Below are 16,760 nucleotides of genomic sequence, written 5' to 3' on the forward strand. Positions count from 1 at the left end.
ATAATCACATACATCACATTTTACTTCTATATAGAAAGTTGGGATCAGGTACTAAGGGTTTTTTTTCTATCTTCTTCTTTGTATTTTTCTTATATGTTTTGAGAGGTAATAGTATGAGAGAGAAGTTGATTGCTATTGAAGAGGGAACAAATCATTTTGTAAATGTTTTCTTTTCAGTTTTCCTTGCAACAACGGGTTTGGTGAGATGTTTGTCCCATATTCTTGCTATCATGTAGTTAAACTTCATCTTATGCCTTTGTGATTTATAGGATGTGTTTTGTGGTTTTCTGGGATGATTTCTTTCATTGTACCATTTTCTTAAGAAATTATCCGAGAACAGTAAGATTTATCTGTCATTGTTTTTTTGTCTTTTTGAATACATTTTTGTTTTCTCTTTCAAGTAAGATTTTAAGAAAATATCTCATGTTTGTGATCACACTAAATTAAGTTTTGAAGTTTAGTAAACTAGAGATTTGCCCTATAGAATAATTCTTAACACTTACATTGTAGGATCGATACATGATATTCTTTAACTGCATTATCACTTGACAAGTATACTTGCTTTATGCGAGCGACTTACTTGGCGGTAAGTTTTGACATGTCGCACTAGCGGTCACACGAATGATTCAAAATTGTGCTATCTGATCCCGCCCCACCAGCCCACCTTGTCCCATTGTCTCATGACCTAACCCAACTCAACCAACCCACGCTCTACCCTGACCTATGCTAACTAGCATAACATACTGCTACATAGCCTGCAATACCACCAACTCACAAAAAAGTTGAATAACCAAAATACCAATGGTTATAAATAAAACCCTCTCTTCACTTGGAGGGGGAGGAGGAGTCGAATTCCAATGTTGTTCATGACTGAATACTCAATGGTTACTTTTGACATCCTGAACCACCGATCACTGTCGACCATCACCGATCGTCTTTTGCTCACTGTCATCAACGAAATCTATTGTGTAATGACATATTCCTGACTATTATGTAATGAAGTATCCCCAAATAAGGTGTAACATATAACGCTACATTACAAATCCCACGACAACTTCTAGAGAAAATTACTTACAACTATCGTACTTAGAATACATTAACTTTTTTCAGACTCTTGAAGTTTTATGTACATTATGCACGAACAAATGCTATATTAGGCGTAATGTTGTAACCCTTCTATCCCAATTGTGAGATAAGGGTATATCATTATAGTACACACTTACAGTGAATTACTTTTACTGGGCTAAACCTTATGATTTTTTCCTTTCGGGGTTTTTCTAGGTAAATTATCCTAGTGTGTTGGATCTTTATACAACACTAAGACGTTAAATGTCATGCTATCACCCCGAATCTTCTGACGTGTAACCATAAGTATTATTCATGATAGTGAAAATCATATTTAGAAAATTCAAAACATAAAAAATGATCTCAAATATTTTAAAGAAATTATTTTTTATTTTTAAAAAATAAAAATAGGTTACAAAATAAACTAAAAGTATACATTTTCACCAATAAAAAAAAATGTTAAATAGTTCTTTAAAATATGCTAACAAGTATGCTTATTTGAGAACATATCTGCTTGTCATGTTTACCTTTGTTATCTATATACTTTATATATGATGAATGTGTAATTAAATTAATCTGATGGAATCTATGGAATTATAATTAGTGATTACACTGGTTGAAATTATATTAATCAGTTTAGAAAAGATATAACTGACAGTTCGATATACATAAAAAAAAAAATAATAATTATTATCTAGGGAAAAATAAGGACTTCCATATTCACCATTAAACCACACATTAAGAAATTTTTTTTACAGCAAATGAAACTGTTATATGTAATGTTGTACCCATATCGAAATGTTAATTATTTTAGTATGTTGGTAGGTGCTTAGAAATTTAATTAAAAAGATACGAGTTAGAGATACATGCAAAGTTTCTTAAGGAGAATTTACGTTGACATCTTACAATTTTTTTTTTTATGTTTATAATTTTATTGGATAAACTTTCATATTTACATTAACAACAATTTAATATGATTAAATATATGAGAAAAGCAATAGAGCTTCTATTTTAATTGAAGAAAGAATGATTATATATATAAAAAGACCATCCTGGATTGCCTCCCCTGGTTTGGCTTCCCTGGTTCGACCTCCTTGGTTTGACCCCCATTGTTTGGCCTCCCTGGTTCGACCTTCCTAGTTCAGCCTCCCTGGGTAGGCCACCCAGCTCCAGCCAGCCACCCAAAGCCGACGTGTTCCAATGCTTCATAATAATAAAAAGACCAAGATATCCTATACCGCCTTCCTTAAAACACGGGTATTATTGTAGTATTAATTTTCATATTGTCAAATTTTATAAATAGAGAACTCTTGACATGTATAAAAAGAATGAACTGTCTCTCTCCATCACCCTCATATTGTAATCTCATTTGTGTGGAATAAAATGGGTAACATGCCCGGGAAAACTCCACTTTGTCCCCTCCCCTGGGGCAACTCTTTCTCTTATTCTCTCATTCTCTTTCTTCTTCCCTCGAATTCCAGGACAAGAGCTTAAGGACACATGTGGGTTCAAGCGTAGATCTTGTCATCAACAATAAGATGAGTCTTCAGAGTTGGAGAGCCCAAACCAGAGAAATAAAAAGAAGAAGAAGAGGAAAAAAAAGAAATTAAGAGGAACAACACAAAAAAGTAAGTGAAAAGGCATAGGGCAAAAATAAAAAAGAGAAGGAAGAACATCTCTCACTTTCCGAGAAGACTCCTTAAGAAAGAACAAAAATATAAGCAACTTTTATTTTACCTTGTTTACTTTTCTCAAATGAAGAAAGAAATAAAAAGAGAAAAAAAATACAAAATTATTCCATCCTCTCATTTAAGACTTTCATCCGAGACGAGCAAGATAAAACTCTTCTGCAGGACGAGCAAACAAAGCCTCTCTTTCGGGATGGGCAAACAAAGACTCTCCTTTTGGATAAGCAAATAAAACTTCTCTTCCCGAACGAGCAAACAAAGACTCTCTTCCGGGACGAGCATATAAATACTCTCTTACGGGACGAGCAAACAAAACATCTCTTTCGAGACGAGCAAACAAAGCCTCTTCTTCGGGCCGAGCAAACAAAACCTCTCCTCCTATAAGAGCAAATTAGTCCACCAAACACAAAGTTTAAAGAACTTAACCAATAATAATCATCTCATCAAAGGCCAGCGGAAAGAATTATAAAAAAACTAATTCTAGCTAGTGTTTCATGAAATAATATTTTCTACACTTATGAGTTTTTCATTCTTATTATAACTTCGCATCTAGGAAGTAAATAACTCTGGAGCTTTATGTATGACCAGAAAATACCATCTTGCCGAGCTAGGATAAGCTGTCGTCAGAGTCGCGTAAGCAGGAATTTTACCCTTTTTGGTTGGCCGCCCAGTCCCTTAGGTCAGCCGCCCAGTCCCTCAGGTCGGTCTTCCTGGTTTCAGCATTTCTGGTTAGGCCTCCCTAGGTTGGCCCTCCTGCTTCGGCCATCCTAGTTCGCCCTTGGTTTGGCCTCTCTTGTTTGGCCTCCCTGGATTGGCCAACCATCTCTAGCCGACCATCAAACGTGATGTGCTCTGATGCTTCATAATGAAAAAAAAAAACAAAAATATTCTTTACCGCCTTTCTTAAAGCAAATGTATTATTGTAATATTATTTTTCATATTGTCCTTTTCTATAAATAGAGAACTCTTGACATGTGAAAAAAGGGGGGCCACCTCTTTCCATCACATTTATATTGTAATCTCATGTGTGTGGAACAAAAAGGATCAAAAAGCCTACACCCCACTTTGCGCCACTCCCACCACAACCCCAACCCAATCCACCCCCGCAGGGCTATTCTCTCTCTCTCGCTTTCTCTCATTCTTTTTCTCCTTACCTCAGATTCGACGCTTTATCCCTAGGGCACGAGCTAAAGAATAAATTGGGTTCAATATATATATATAATATATATATATATATATGGTTAACGGGCGGAAGCGACAACCCTTCAAGTCCGTGTTGGACCCATGCGCCTAACCACTCGAGTACCACCCCAAATCATAGGAGACTAACAATTGACGAAACAGATGTCTACCAACTGAACTAAGAGTGTAAACGAGCCGAAGCGTGCGAGCCCAGACTTAGCTCGTGTTTGACTAGTTACGAAATACCATCGTCATTTTCGATTCGTTTATATTTCAAAAAAAAAAATGTGTTTGTGTTTAACTCGTTTGCTTAGTGATCCGAACATGAGTTGTTTGCAAATAAAGAGTTGTTTTAACAACCCTAATCATACATCTGTAGAATATTAATTATATTATTTATATTAAAATATTATGTAAATATAATTTAATATATTTTTATTTTTTTTAATTAATTATAAATTTTATAGCCTTATCAATTAAATTTTTTTTAAAGTAGCACTCTTCAATTATTCTGAGTTAGCAGAATGCGATCGGATAAGTCTTAATTGGTGTTCAGCTCATTTATAAATCGACCTTAAAAAAATTGTTTAGTTGGACTCTTAAACTTAGCGAACAAATACTGTTTGCAAACAACCAGCCGTTTGACGGTCATTTGTGGGAGAGAGAAAGGCCATGGGAGAAACGCAGCTGAAGACGATTATGATAACAGGGGTGAGTCGAGGATTAGGGCGGGTACTGGCCTTGGAGTTAGCTCGCCGTGGCCACATCGTAGTTGGCTGCGCCCGTTCGCAGGAGAAGCTTCAAGCCCTAATGACTGAGTTGACGCGGAATGAACCCGCTTCTTCTTCTTCCTCTTCCTCCAAGTACCTTCTCAAACATCTCGACGTGGTCAGTACACCATCCATTTTTTTAATCTTCAAATTAAACCTTTTCTCTTGCCTTCATTCTTCATGACCCAAGCTTTTTTTTAACCCCCAATTGTTCTTTTAAACCTTTTTTGTATTTTCTTGTAACAAATGATATTTTGTGCTCGAAAATTGTTAAATTTTTATTCATGCACGAAAAAATGACTCAATGACCAAAAGAAAAAACAAGAAGAAAAAGAAAAGGATTAGAAGAGACATTACGGAGCCTGCCACAATTGAAAGAATTCAACATGTTAGTAAGTTTATAGAAATTTGACACTTTATTTCTATTGGAGAAGATAATATTGCAAGTACACATCTTTAGCCGGACCTATAATAAATATAGTGGATAATACTTGATGTATGCCGGAAAATTCACGAAGTAAAGTGATTATTTAATGTCTTAGCATTGCATAAAAAACCCAATACACACACAAGTAATTGAAGCTATAGGTTGGGATACTATAAGTTTTTACGTGGAAAACTCAAAAAGTGAAAAAGATCATGTTGCCTAGCCCAATCAGAACCACTCACTATAAGTTAATGAATACACGCAAATGTTCTTGTCCCACATGAAGTAAAGTGTTACACAGTTCTCAGAAATATAATGGTTGTATGCTGAATGATTTATTACACAATGGTCAGGAGCAGTTGCAGTTGAGAGTAGTTGCCTGAAATTAGGTGCACCGTCTTAGAGATGTGTCGTTGCATGGTGTTCATTATGATGTACTCTTTCGTAAAATGTATTGACTCTAGGACATTGGTTTTTACTCTGCACAGTGCCTTGCTATTCCTCAACATATGTCGCAGAGTAAGGAGAAGTTTCGTTGCATCGAGCAGGGGGTAGTTGAAAGTGACCGACGAGTGGTGGTCAGCGACTGCGAGAGCACCAAGCGTTCTCGTGGTCGTCGGTCCATAATGACACTGAAATTTAGCTCATTTTTTTACGAACCAGCTTCAAGTGCAGCTCTTCTTTCGGTTCAAGGCCTAGGTCCTTTTTCATGAGGGGGGTAGGACTCTATTTATAGTTTGTGAGTGTCTACTTGCAAATAAGAAAAGAATATAAACCACTTCATCAGACAATCCAAAGAGACTCCCACGATCGGACATCATTTTGTTGATTTTTAAGTTCTTTAACAATGTTAGAATTTTTTAATTATCAATTTGACAATCTTGGGTTTGTTAGACTTGTCTTGTCAAGATGCTTGATTTGACTATAAGCTTGTCAACTTTGGAATCTATTTGACCTTCCAATTAGTCATCCAAAGTTTTTAAAAATAGTTTAACGGTTTGATCCGAGCTTGATTTGACTTGGATTGGGCCAATTTTGACATCATTGGGGGTTCGTCTTGTCGAGCTGGTCAGTTTGGCAATAAGCTTGCTAAAATCAGAGTTTTGGATGTTTTTTAATTTGAGTTTGAATGTTTCTTGCTAAAAAAATGCCTCGAGATTTGTGTCATATAATAAAATTTTTTGACGGCGTATCAATACTAAAGAAGCAATGAAGAGTGCTAATGTTAATTGAAAACTTGAATGTTGTTAGCATATGTCAATTTCATCGATGGATAGTGGTGGTTATGAGATTTATTTAATGGCGGTGGTCAGATGATGATAGATAGTAACAATCTGACGTTGACAATAGGACTGTGGTGGTTAGTCAATGGCATTAGACTGCAACATTTATGTGATTACAGTTGAGCAGCGATAGTTAGCATTATTCATTTTCGTATTTCTTAAATAAAGCCTTATAGTTCTTGAGATCTCAAATTTATATTCAATTTTTTGATTACCCTTTATGTGAAGAACATACTTGTTAATGTCTAAAGGTATAACATAATGATAAGGACCTTATTGAGCTATAGCATATGATGCACAACAATTAAAATATATCATAAAATGTTAAAAAGTATTAATAAAAATGCATATAAATTTGAATGATTATCAAATTGAAAGATAAAACATCATAATATTAATAAAAAATAAACTATTTCATAAATAAAGTGCTTAATGTCTCAATAGCTTAAAATTTAATATAATTTTCTTGATAAGCCTAAACCAAACATTCAAAGAATCATATTCATCTTCATAATTAAAAAGAGCCTCATTTTGTTCACCAGGATAATCATTCTCTCATAATCCTTTTTAAACCCTATAATTTATATGTTCAATTGCATTAATGTTAATTTCAGATGACAATTTCTTCTATTTGTTTTTAAATCTCTTTCAAATATTCTATTTTTTCATAAACATTAGCAGCATTTGCAATAACACTTCATGTCAAATTTTCCTTTCCAATAGTTATTTTATTATTTTTATCTTACTCATTATTCATTTTCTCTATTAACTACTCATTAGCTTCATTTGCATTATCTATAGATAGGGTTCAAAACGTCTAATATTTATATCTATGAATAAAGACCTTGTGTAATACTTCACATAAACTAAATTCTTTAGGCGATCATGATTATTTTTTTCTTCTTTTATTATGAAGTAAAAAAAAATGTTATTAAAATTATTAAATTTTCAAATTTCAATATCGATCAATAGACTTTTTTTTGGTACTTACATATTCAAATATACTCTAATTGTGCTCACATTTAGATAAACTACATGTTAGGATACGAATTCTAATAAAAAAACTTTCTAAAGTACGGAGTTCTTGACCATCTGCTAGGAATTATTTAACTTAAAGCGTTTAATAAGTTTTATTACTATTACTTTTGGAAAGCTCTCATATTTAAGTGTGTTGAAAGGAATGCCAACATCATGCATCAAACAACAAAATACTCGAACCATTTTTTCTCTCCTTTTAAATAGCATCAATATCTTTAACATTTTACTTTTTTTGTTACTTAACCACCTCAATAGTATTTTGGATAAATAACGTATCTAATTGTCCTGTAGTCTTTGAATCCTTGAGCATAAATGTCATTGAATTTTAAATAGAGACATTTGATTTTGATGTATCATATATTTTTATGATTAGACTATTTAGGACGTAGAATATCATCACCTGTTATCACATTAAAATCATCCATTTTATCAATATTATCATGTGGTTTTTAGTTAATTTGGTTTTTCAACTTCTTCAAAGACTCTTTAATTTCATTTTTTATTTTTCGAGGACAAGTATTTTAAGCTTATACATTTCTGGAACCCCCAACGAAGATTTTCGTGGCAATTTTTTTCTCTTTTATATTTTCATCACAAAAAATAACACAATTTTTACCACTCTTCCTTCAAGATTTCATATTTCCATGCGAGTTTTTTCCTTTGATTATTGACTCCATTGTTCTCAGGTATCTTATTACAATACCTTTATAATTTACACAAAAAGATGATAAATATTGATATCCTATTATATCAAAGAGAATCGTAGCGCTCCATTTTGAATTAATATCATAATGATATGAAAATTTAAAAATAAAAATTCAGGGACAGAGCTATAAAACTCAATTTCATATAAAATATAACTGAAATTTTATTAAAAGAATGTCAATAAATTTAATTCTGATTAAATGAAAATTCCTTTCCATTTCATGCAAATGAAGCACATGAGGTAGTGGACATGGTTGGATGCGAAATTGCAATTTAATACATGTGATTGTGGATATAATAAATAACAAAAAGAAAGCTAATGTTTTTTCTATCGACTTCAGCTAATTAGCTTGATTCAAAGAAAAGAGAAGTCAAGTTATCAATAATAATCTCATTTTTAAGGGGAAAATGTTTTATTTGAAATTTCTCTTACTAAGTTTTAAAAATTAAACTCATTTAGTTTTAATTTACTCATTGTGTTTTCCACCAGAACATATGAATTTCATTATGTCAATGATAAAATATCACAATCATTAGTCAATTTGGTTGAAGTCCTTTACTCAATGTGAAGATCAATAATAAATAAAAAGCTTATTCAAGCAAATCTTAATTCTTTGAGCAGATGTTTGAACTTTGGATAGAACATGTTGAGAAGATACTTCGAATACGAGGGTTGAACTATGGCTAAGTCAACTTATTGTGGCTGTCCCTTGAGAGTAGATCTTGTTGGTTTTGCCGAGTCGAATCAGCTTGAACTGAGATAACTGGGGTGCTGCATGGGTAAGAGCTAGCGGCATTGAGATGCCATGAGAGCGATAGTTGGACCAAATTATGCGTGTGTATGGGTGCGTGCGTGTGCATTTGTGCGCGTGCATGCGCGCGTGTGTGCTTGTGTGTCGTTTGATTCATTTAATAATGCCATGAAGTTTTCAATTATATTATAAGTACTTGATTTGGGTTCACTTAGACTCATATAAAAATAAATTGTCCCTGGGCTTGTCGCATCAAAATATTCATTTCAACTGTAAACTTGCTAATCCAAGTTTAATGTCATGAATTTAATTTAGGAAGTTTTTCAATTTATGTATTATGTTGAGATTTATGTTAGATTGGATGGATTTGTTGGTCCTGTATTGAATATTAACTTTTCATCGAATTTAGATACACAATTTTATGTGGTTAAATTTGTTTACTGAGAGCATTTCTATATTTTATAGGATTTTTAACACTGTCTTTGAAAGTGCTCTCTTAGCAGAAATTATTGAGTTACCATATCGTTTTCATGTTTGTACTTTGAGGTGCTAGTTCCTTTTTAGGTTATTATGAAAGCACCCATTTCTATTTCCTGTTTGTTCACTGTTGTTATGTGCTCAATCCTAGGGAAATTTCCTTTTTTATTATTCTCACTTCATTTTCTCCCTCCCTTAGATTTTCTTCATGAATGTTGGGGGCATGATATATTAAAACAAGTGAAACCATTAAATTTAGTTCCATGTGATGTGACACCGAATGCTAATTATGTGGCAAATGACAACTACAATAGCACAAGCCAAAAAGTTTAACAAAAGCATGAAGATTCAATCACTATGAACAAAATGAAGATTGCAAACTTCTTGATTATTTTGTGTAGAATCATGCATCAATATTGTGTAATTATGTTGTTAATGTGGTGTACTTATGTTGTTTTTTGGGGATATGTGAAAAATGGGAAAGAAATTTATTTACTTTCATTTAATTAAGTGCAAATTAAACTTTTTTTTCTGTGTGGGCTGGCCACCCATTGGATGCATTAGTACCAGATAGTTATAACTACCTAATTCTTCCAAATTTATTTGGCAAGCCCCAATGCGCTCCCTCCCTTTGTGTGAGTGTTTAGGAGTGTTTTATTTATATAATGTTTTATTTGCTGGAAATAAACCTGTTTTGTGGCTGTTGAATGGAAATTGGAGTGAAAATTTCAAGTATTGAGAAGTTTGGTATGTTCTTTATTTGCGGTGTTCATCTTTGTTTCTCCCTTTACACTAAAATTAAAATCTTCAAAAATATCTCCATAAATTACCTTCCTAAACTCTTATCTGGATGTCAACCAACCCTTTGCTGGAGACAGACCTAGTCTACTTTTGTACCTGTTTGCTTACCTTAAACCCCTAAAAAAATATGAATATCTTCTGAAATGTTATTAGGACATTTCTTTATCATGTACAAGTGTTTTCGTTGTGTTTTTTATGCTTTATATTAGCTCATCATATTTCTAAATTTAATCTTACTCCATTCGAACAGGTTAGGATTTCTGGGCACTTAGTCTCATTATAAAATAACAAGATAATATCTTTAAATTTTCAGAAAATTTGAAATTTTCTATATCACTACTAGACTTAAGTCCCTTTTCCCCTTGGTTTCAATGCTCGGAGTTATCCCAATTACCCACCCCGTTCTTTTGAAGCTTAACTATTTGTTCTCAGTTTGGGCTTTTCAAGTGCCCACATTGGCCGCTTTGGTGCTTCAAATTAATCTCCAACCCAAATATAACCCTATGGCATTCCTTGACCACTTATACAAGTTTTTTATACATTTATGGCCACTCAAGTATTCCAAATTCAGGCAACACCACCATTTTATCAAGACATATGAGAGCATGGAGTTAATCTCATGTTGTTAAGGCAAATGAGAATATTTAATTTACCACCATTTCAGATATGTGGAAGTATGTTATAAAAATATCAAGTGTTCACTTCATGTACTAGTTCTATGCTTGTGGGTTTAAAATGGATTAGAGTAATGTCGTAGCAGGCCTAATTTTATTCCCTTTTAATTCACCCTTCCTAGCAAGTTAAATTTATTTAATACATCTTCGTTAAATGGGTCTTCTAATAACTCTTTAAATGAGTAATAGTTGCCATGAGATCATCATAACACTTCTTGTCACATTGAATCTCTTTCTTGTTGTACTTTCTCGTGATTGTTTGTTGAGCTGTAGCCTTGCCCCCATCACCATCACAACAAACTTCTATCACGTAGAATCTCTAAGCCAAACTAGTTTTTTCTTCTCTTGCTAAGTTTGTATTTGGTTTCTCTAGCTTGTTGCTTCTATGTCGAATATTAATAAATGGATTGAGGCAGCCCAAATAAGGTCCTTCATTTTACTTATCCTTTTCTCTATGTTTTGTCTTAATTTTTTTATATATATAATGCATGACGCCGACTACACTTAGTTGGATAAAGGCTTGTTGTTGTTATTTTGTATATAATGCATGACGCCAACTACACTTAGTTGGATAAAGGCTTGTTGTTGTTATTTTATATAATGCATGATGCCTTTCCAACCAACTTATTCAGTGATTCATCCCTTTTAAGGATTAACTTCAAATTATGCATGTATATTATTTAATCAAACTGTTTGGGTTGTTCAAGTGTCTTGTTATGTGATGCTGTGTTCGAGACGATATAGTGGGCTTTCTATAGCTGTCTTGATGCTTCATGCATCAACCTAGAATCAAGAAAAAGTTATTTTGAGACTGGGCAAAATTTTAAATAATTGAATATAATAATAAAACCTGAATGATTTAATTACATAAAATTATTATTCTTAAAAAACAAAAGGAAATATCACTATATTTATTGGAAGAAAATATAAATGCATAAAAATGTAAAAACTATAAATTTTTTATTCAAATAATTAGCTAATTCATTGAAAAATTTAATTAAGTTAGAATTTTAATGGGAAATGGGCAAAGTTGAAAACTGAAAGTGGGCAAATTTATAAAATAGTATATTCTTAATAGAAAAATAAAGATAAAATTGAGGGTGGGCAACTGCACCCCCTTGGGGCCACCCTTGGGCATAAAGTAGTTCTGCCATTCTTAGAATGCATGTAAACATCTATTTTAATGGATCAAAATTTTGTGGTTTGTAATGCTGTACTGCTTATCATGAATGGCACTTCAAAAATACTGGTTTAAAGAATTCATTTTGTGGTGTTGTAGAGATCTGACAGCAACATGAAGGAGTTCGCTAAGCTTCTTGTGGAAGAAAGAAAGATACCAGATATTATCGGTTTGTCAAATATTATGTATTTGATCATTTCGGTTCAGAGTTTACATTGTTTTGGTTTCTTTTTATTCATACTTGTTAAGCATGTTCAAAGATGCTGTTAATTCTGACATTTGAGGGGAAAATGAATATTAGTGATCTTGATTTTGTTGTTTGATTGAAAGAGTAAACCATACATTCTGAATAATGAATTGCAGAAAATGTTTTTTTTGTTTAATTTCTTAAATTATGGTAAAATTTTTTAAATTTGAATTAGTATTCATATTAGGTGTGATGCGTGTGTTATAGAAGTCAAGTTTGATGGTTGCTTACCATGTAGGTACATGCATTGCACTTTTAACAAACACACATTATTTGCAGCATATTTATGAAGTCAAATTAGATAAAATTTAAATTTGGAATACTACAAGACTTTCTTGAATTTTCAATTCATAATATCTGACATAATGCATTGTGTTGTTTTATAGGCTTGTCTTTTCTTTTGGCTAATTTCTTAATGTTCCCATAGGAAATGTCTTTCCATTCATTTATACCATTACTTTAATATCTGGTTTGAATTCCACATGCCTCTTATTCATTTCAACAATTGAGTTTAACTACCATAATTAATAGTTAGTTTTTTGCTGATCTCTTCATGTAAATCAAACAAATTATACAAATCATATAAATGATTTGAAACAAGCAATTAAAATATTAGCATGTCAATTACCAACATGTTTATTCCTACTTGATTAGATGATGAACTTGAGAACATACAAATCACATACATATGAATTTCTTCCATGGATGAACAACAAACTTAGACAAAAATAACCCAAATGACTTCAATGTTAATAGTGATGATTTATGCACTTCAAGATTTGATCAAATTTAAAAATTCATTTTGTTATATATATATATATGTATTAAAAGTTTTATTGATATATTAATGCAATGTTAAGACTTTTGCTCTTAAGTTGTATGCTAAGAAATCAAGATAAAAAATTAAAATCAGTATTCATTTGATTAAAGATATTCCATTTAAGTGGTTAAATGAGTAAAGTATCAAAATAGTCCCCTGACTATTTAGATGAAGCCATTTTAGTTTCAAAGTTTATAAAAATGCAAAATTAGTCATTAGACTGTTTTAATGGGGGAACAAATTAGTGCTTAGTGAGGACTATTTCAACCCATATCAAAAGAGTCTGGGGCTCAATTGACACTTTTATAAACTCGAGGACTAAAATGGCTCCCTTCAAAAAGTTAGGGGGCCATATTCTTGTTAAATAAGCTGGCTTAATTTATTTATTAAATTTTAGTATACAGTAGTTATTTCGGGTGCATTATTTTTGGCTGTGGCTGTATGAAATCTAATTTCAAAAATTGCTGTATAAAATTAGCCGTTTAAAAGTTGATGTTTCAGAAGCAGATAATTTATTTTAAAAATTCAATTTTGAAAGTGCTGCCTGCGAATAAATATCTGAAATACCCCTGCTCATATTATACAAAAAAGACTTAAAACGAAGTAATATTATATTATTTTTTTAGTGGCAGTTAATATAATTTTTAATATAAACTTTGAAAAAATAAATATTATTGATTATTAATGTTATATTTTGTTTTTAAGTTAGAGGTTCATTTGGGGAGCTATTTAGCTATTTTATTATTTAAAAATTATCACTTTCTATTTGATTATATTTTTTATTACTTTTTAAAATTGCCATAATAAGTTATTTATTTCAACAAAGGAGTGAAAACGTAGTATTTATAAAAAAAAATATCTAATTTTCTTAAAAGAAAAAAGTTATGGTACAAAAAATTGCATTTTAAAAGATTCTTATAAAAATATTTTGCCTCTAAGCTGATTATTGAACTTTATTTTAACATTTCTTCTAGTGGATAAAACAGATTGATGAACCTCAAAATATTACATTAATTAAAAATCCCGCATGGGTAAAACAAGGAAGCACGGGGCTCGGATGTGGAACATGGACAGCTAGCAGTGGTCGCGACGGAGAAGAACGTAACTCCGTAGGTTGTAACACGATCGGTGGGACACGCGATTCAAACACGTGATTCAGGCACTCGGTTCCAAAAGCAGGCCGAAAAGCTGAAACAAACACAGCCTTAATTTCACATTGAGGATTTATTTTTTTGAGTTATATCCGCTTTTATGACTGTGAATAGATTTAGGGTCTTTTAGAAGCTCTCATTTATAATTTTAAGTTTTTTATTTGTAGTTCAGGTTCATGAAGTAAATTTTTAATTATACCTTACATTTTAAATGCAATTTAGACACATATTCAATTTTTTGCACTTTTAATTTCAAGTTCTGTTTCTAATGGCTGTTTAGATTTAACCATAGACATAATTTTGATTTTGCCCTTTAAGTCTTGTTCAACCTTAGACTTATGAATATATGCTAATGAATGTGCAGATTTAGACTCCACAATTTTTGAATAACCTAATAGTAATTGTATATATTGATCTAATTCATCTTCAGTTGATGAACAACATATTATTCATATGTATATATCCCTTGCCAATCCATGTTGATTTCGTTTTATTTAGAACACTATGCCAATAAGTTTGAGTTTGTTAGGCTAACTTCTTTTCAACAATTTTAAAAATTTTAGAATAAAATAAACAATATTCTTTAAAAATTCTTCTAAATCATCAATTCATCTTGAATATATTTGTAGGTTCTCTCATGCATGTAATTTTGATCCTCTTGAATGCTATATTGCATTCATTTAAAGCTTTGCCAACCACATTTTTTGCTTAGATTGCTTTTTTTATTTTTTATTAACTTTTGGTTGTCTCTTGTATTATTATCCATTTAGTTGACATGATGGAATCGTCTACTTGAATGCCAATTTAACGTTCGGTTAAGTTTGTGAGGTTACAATTATAACCGGGAATGAGATGCACAATAAATACACAAAAAAATCACAATTTGCATATCACCAACATTTAATTTTTGCATAAATTAATCAATTTAACTTGAGAAAGAACGAACTTTTTTTTTTCAATCTCAAATGATAATTTAATACTTGCCAAATTATGAAAAACCATTTTTACTATTAATCAGTTCTAGCTAAAATCTATTGGTTTGATATAAAGACAACAAACACATTTACTTTATCACAAATGATAATTTAATAGATGCCAAAACCTGAAATTTTACAAGGCAAAAATCAAACAAATATAAAATTTCAAGGGTCCATTAGACTTTTTGGAACGTAGCAATCCATGCTAAACAATAGTACTGTATGAATAGCTGGCTGCTGAACCTAGGCATGTTTCTTTTTTGTGCCATTTACATATATACCACACAATTTCTTATGTATTTACATATCTAACACCTAAACATTCACATTTACATGCATGCCACTCAAATTTTAACATCACTTCAAAAATATCACCATCTCTATTCTCTTACAAGTGAAATACACCTTTTTATGCATAGATTTAGGACACCAAGGTGTCATAAGCATAAAAAATCAAACTTTTGGTGTTAGATCTATAAATACATAAGAATTGTGTGGTATTTATGTAAAATTTCCCAAAATTTTTTCTCCTTTATCTTTTGTGTGAGTGATGTGCTCAACACACATTTTATTTATGCATATGGATCGCCATCTTTGATTGAATGAGATCTACCTAAATCTCCTTATGACTGGGGAGGTTTCCTACAGTAAACAATGCAGGGACAATCAACAAAAACAATAAAATATGGGCTGTGCCAGCTGAAGAGTTTGATATGGTCATAGATACCAATATAAAAGGAACAGCCAATATACTTCGTCACTGCTTGCCACTATTAATAGAAAAGAAGCAAGGAATTGTCGTGAACATATCCTCTGGGTGGGGAAGATCAGCAGCTGCAGAGGTAATACGATATCAGTTTTCTTAAGAGAAGATTGCCAAAATGTTTCTGACTCTTTACAGGGGATTATGTTAATCCCAAAATTTATAAGTATCAATTTATTTAACAGACTCTTTTAATATGAGTTGAAATAGAATGTGGGTTCAAATCATACCTAATGAGAACAATTTTAATATTCACTAAAATAGTATGTGGACTAATTCAGTAGTTTTATTAACTTTGGAAATAACATGGCCCCATGTAAATAGTTAGGGGGCTATTTTGACACTACTCTTTTGCTTAAGCTGTGAATTTAAATTGGTCCTTATAGGTGGCTCCTTATTGTGCTTCAAAATGGGCAATAGAAGGCCTGTCGAAGTCCGTGGCGAAGGAATTACCTCCAGGTTTAGCAATTGTTGCACTGAACCCCGGGGTCGTAAATACAGACATGCTTGCCTCATGTTTTGGAAGCAATGCTGCCTTTTATCAGGCACCTGAATCATGGTATTAACCATTAATATCTTTTCATTTTTTACACATATAATTTTGCTTCATCGTTTATTTTTTGATACAAAGAGCTACTTCATGTCGTTGATTCTGTTTGAACGTGTATATTATGTTTGCAACCCTCTGTTCGTATAATTATTAATTTCTATGTCGGCTCATATATATATATATATATATATATATATATATATATATATA

General features: G+C 32.0%; 1 protein-coding gene across 2 annotated transcripts in view; it reads left to right on the plus strand.

Moving 5' to 3' along the window:
• Window positions 1–4,526: 4,526 nt before the first annotated feature.
• Window positions 4,527–16,760, plus strand: part of LOC110038204 (NADPH-dependent pterin aldehyde reductase) — a 21,188-nt gene continuing 8,954 nt past the window's right edge. For both annotated transcript variants that reach the window (XR_002295405.1, XM_020742975.1), the window contains exons 1-4: window positions 4,527–4,823; window positions 12,142–12,211; window positions 15,886–16,079; window positions 16,387–16,559. Coding sequence is in view for 1 of the 2 variants with exons in the window: in XM_020742975.1 (XP_020598634.1) it covers window positions 4,608–4,823; window positions 12,142–12,211; window positions 15,886–16,079; window positions 16,387–16,559 (653 nt within the window). In the remaining variant the exon portion in view is untranslated. The remainder of the gene's footprint in view (window positions 4,824–12,141; window positions 12,212–15,885; window positions 16,080–16,386; window positions 16,560–16,760) is intronic.

This window comes from Phalaenopsis equestris, unplaced genomic scaffold, assembly GCF_001263595.1.
Source record: "Phalaenopsis equestris unplaced genomic scaffold, ASM126359v1 Scaffold232153, whole genome shotgun sequence".
Lineage (NCBI taxonomy): Eukaryota > Viridiplantae > Streptophyta > Magnoliopsida > Asparagales > Orchidaceae > Phalaenopsis > Phalaenopsis equestris.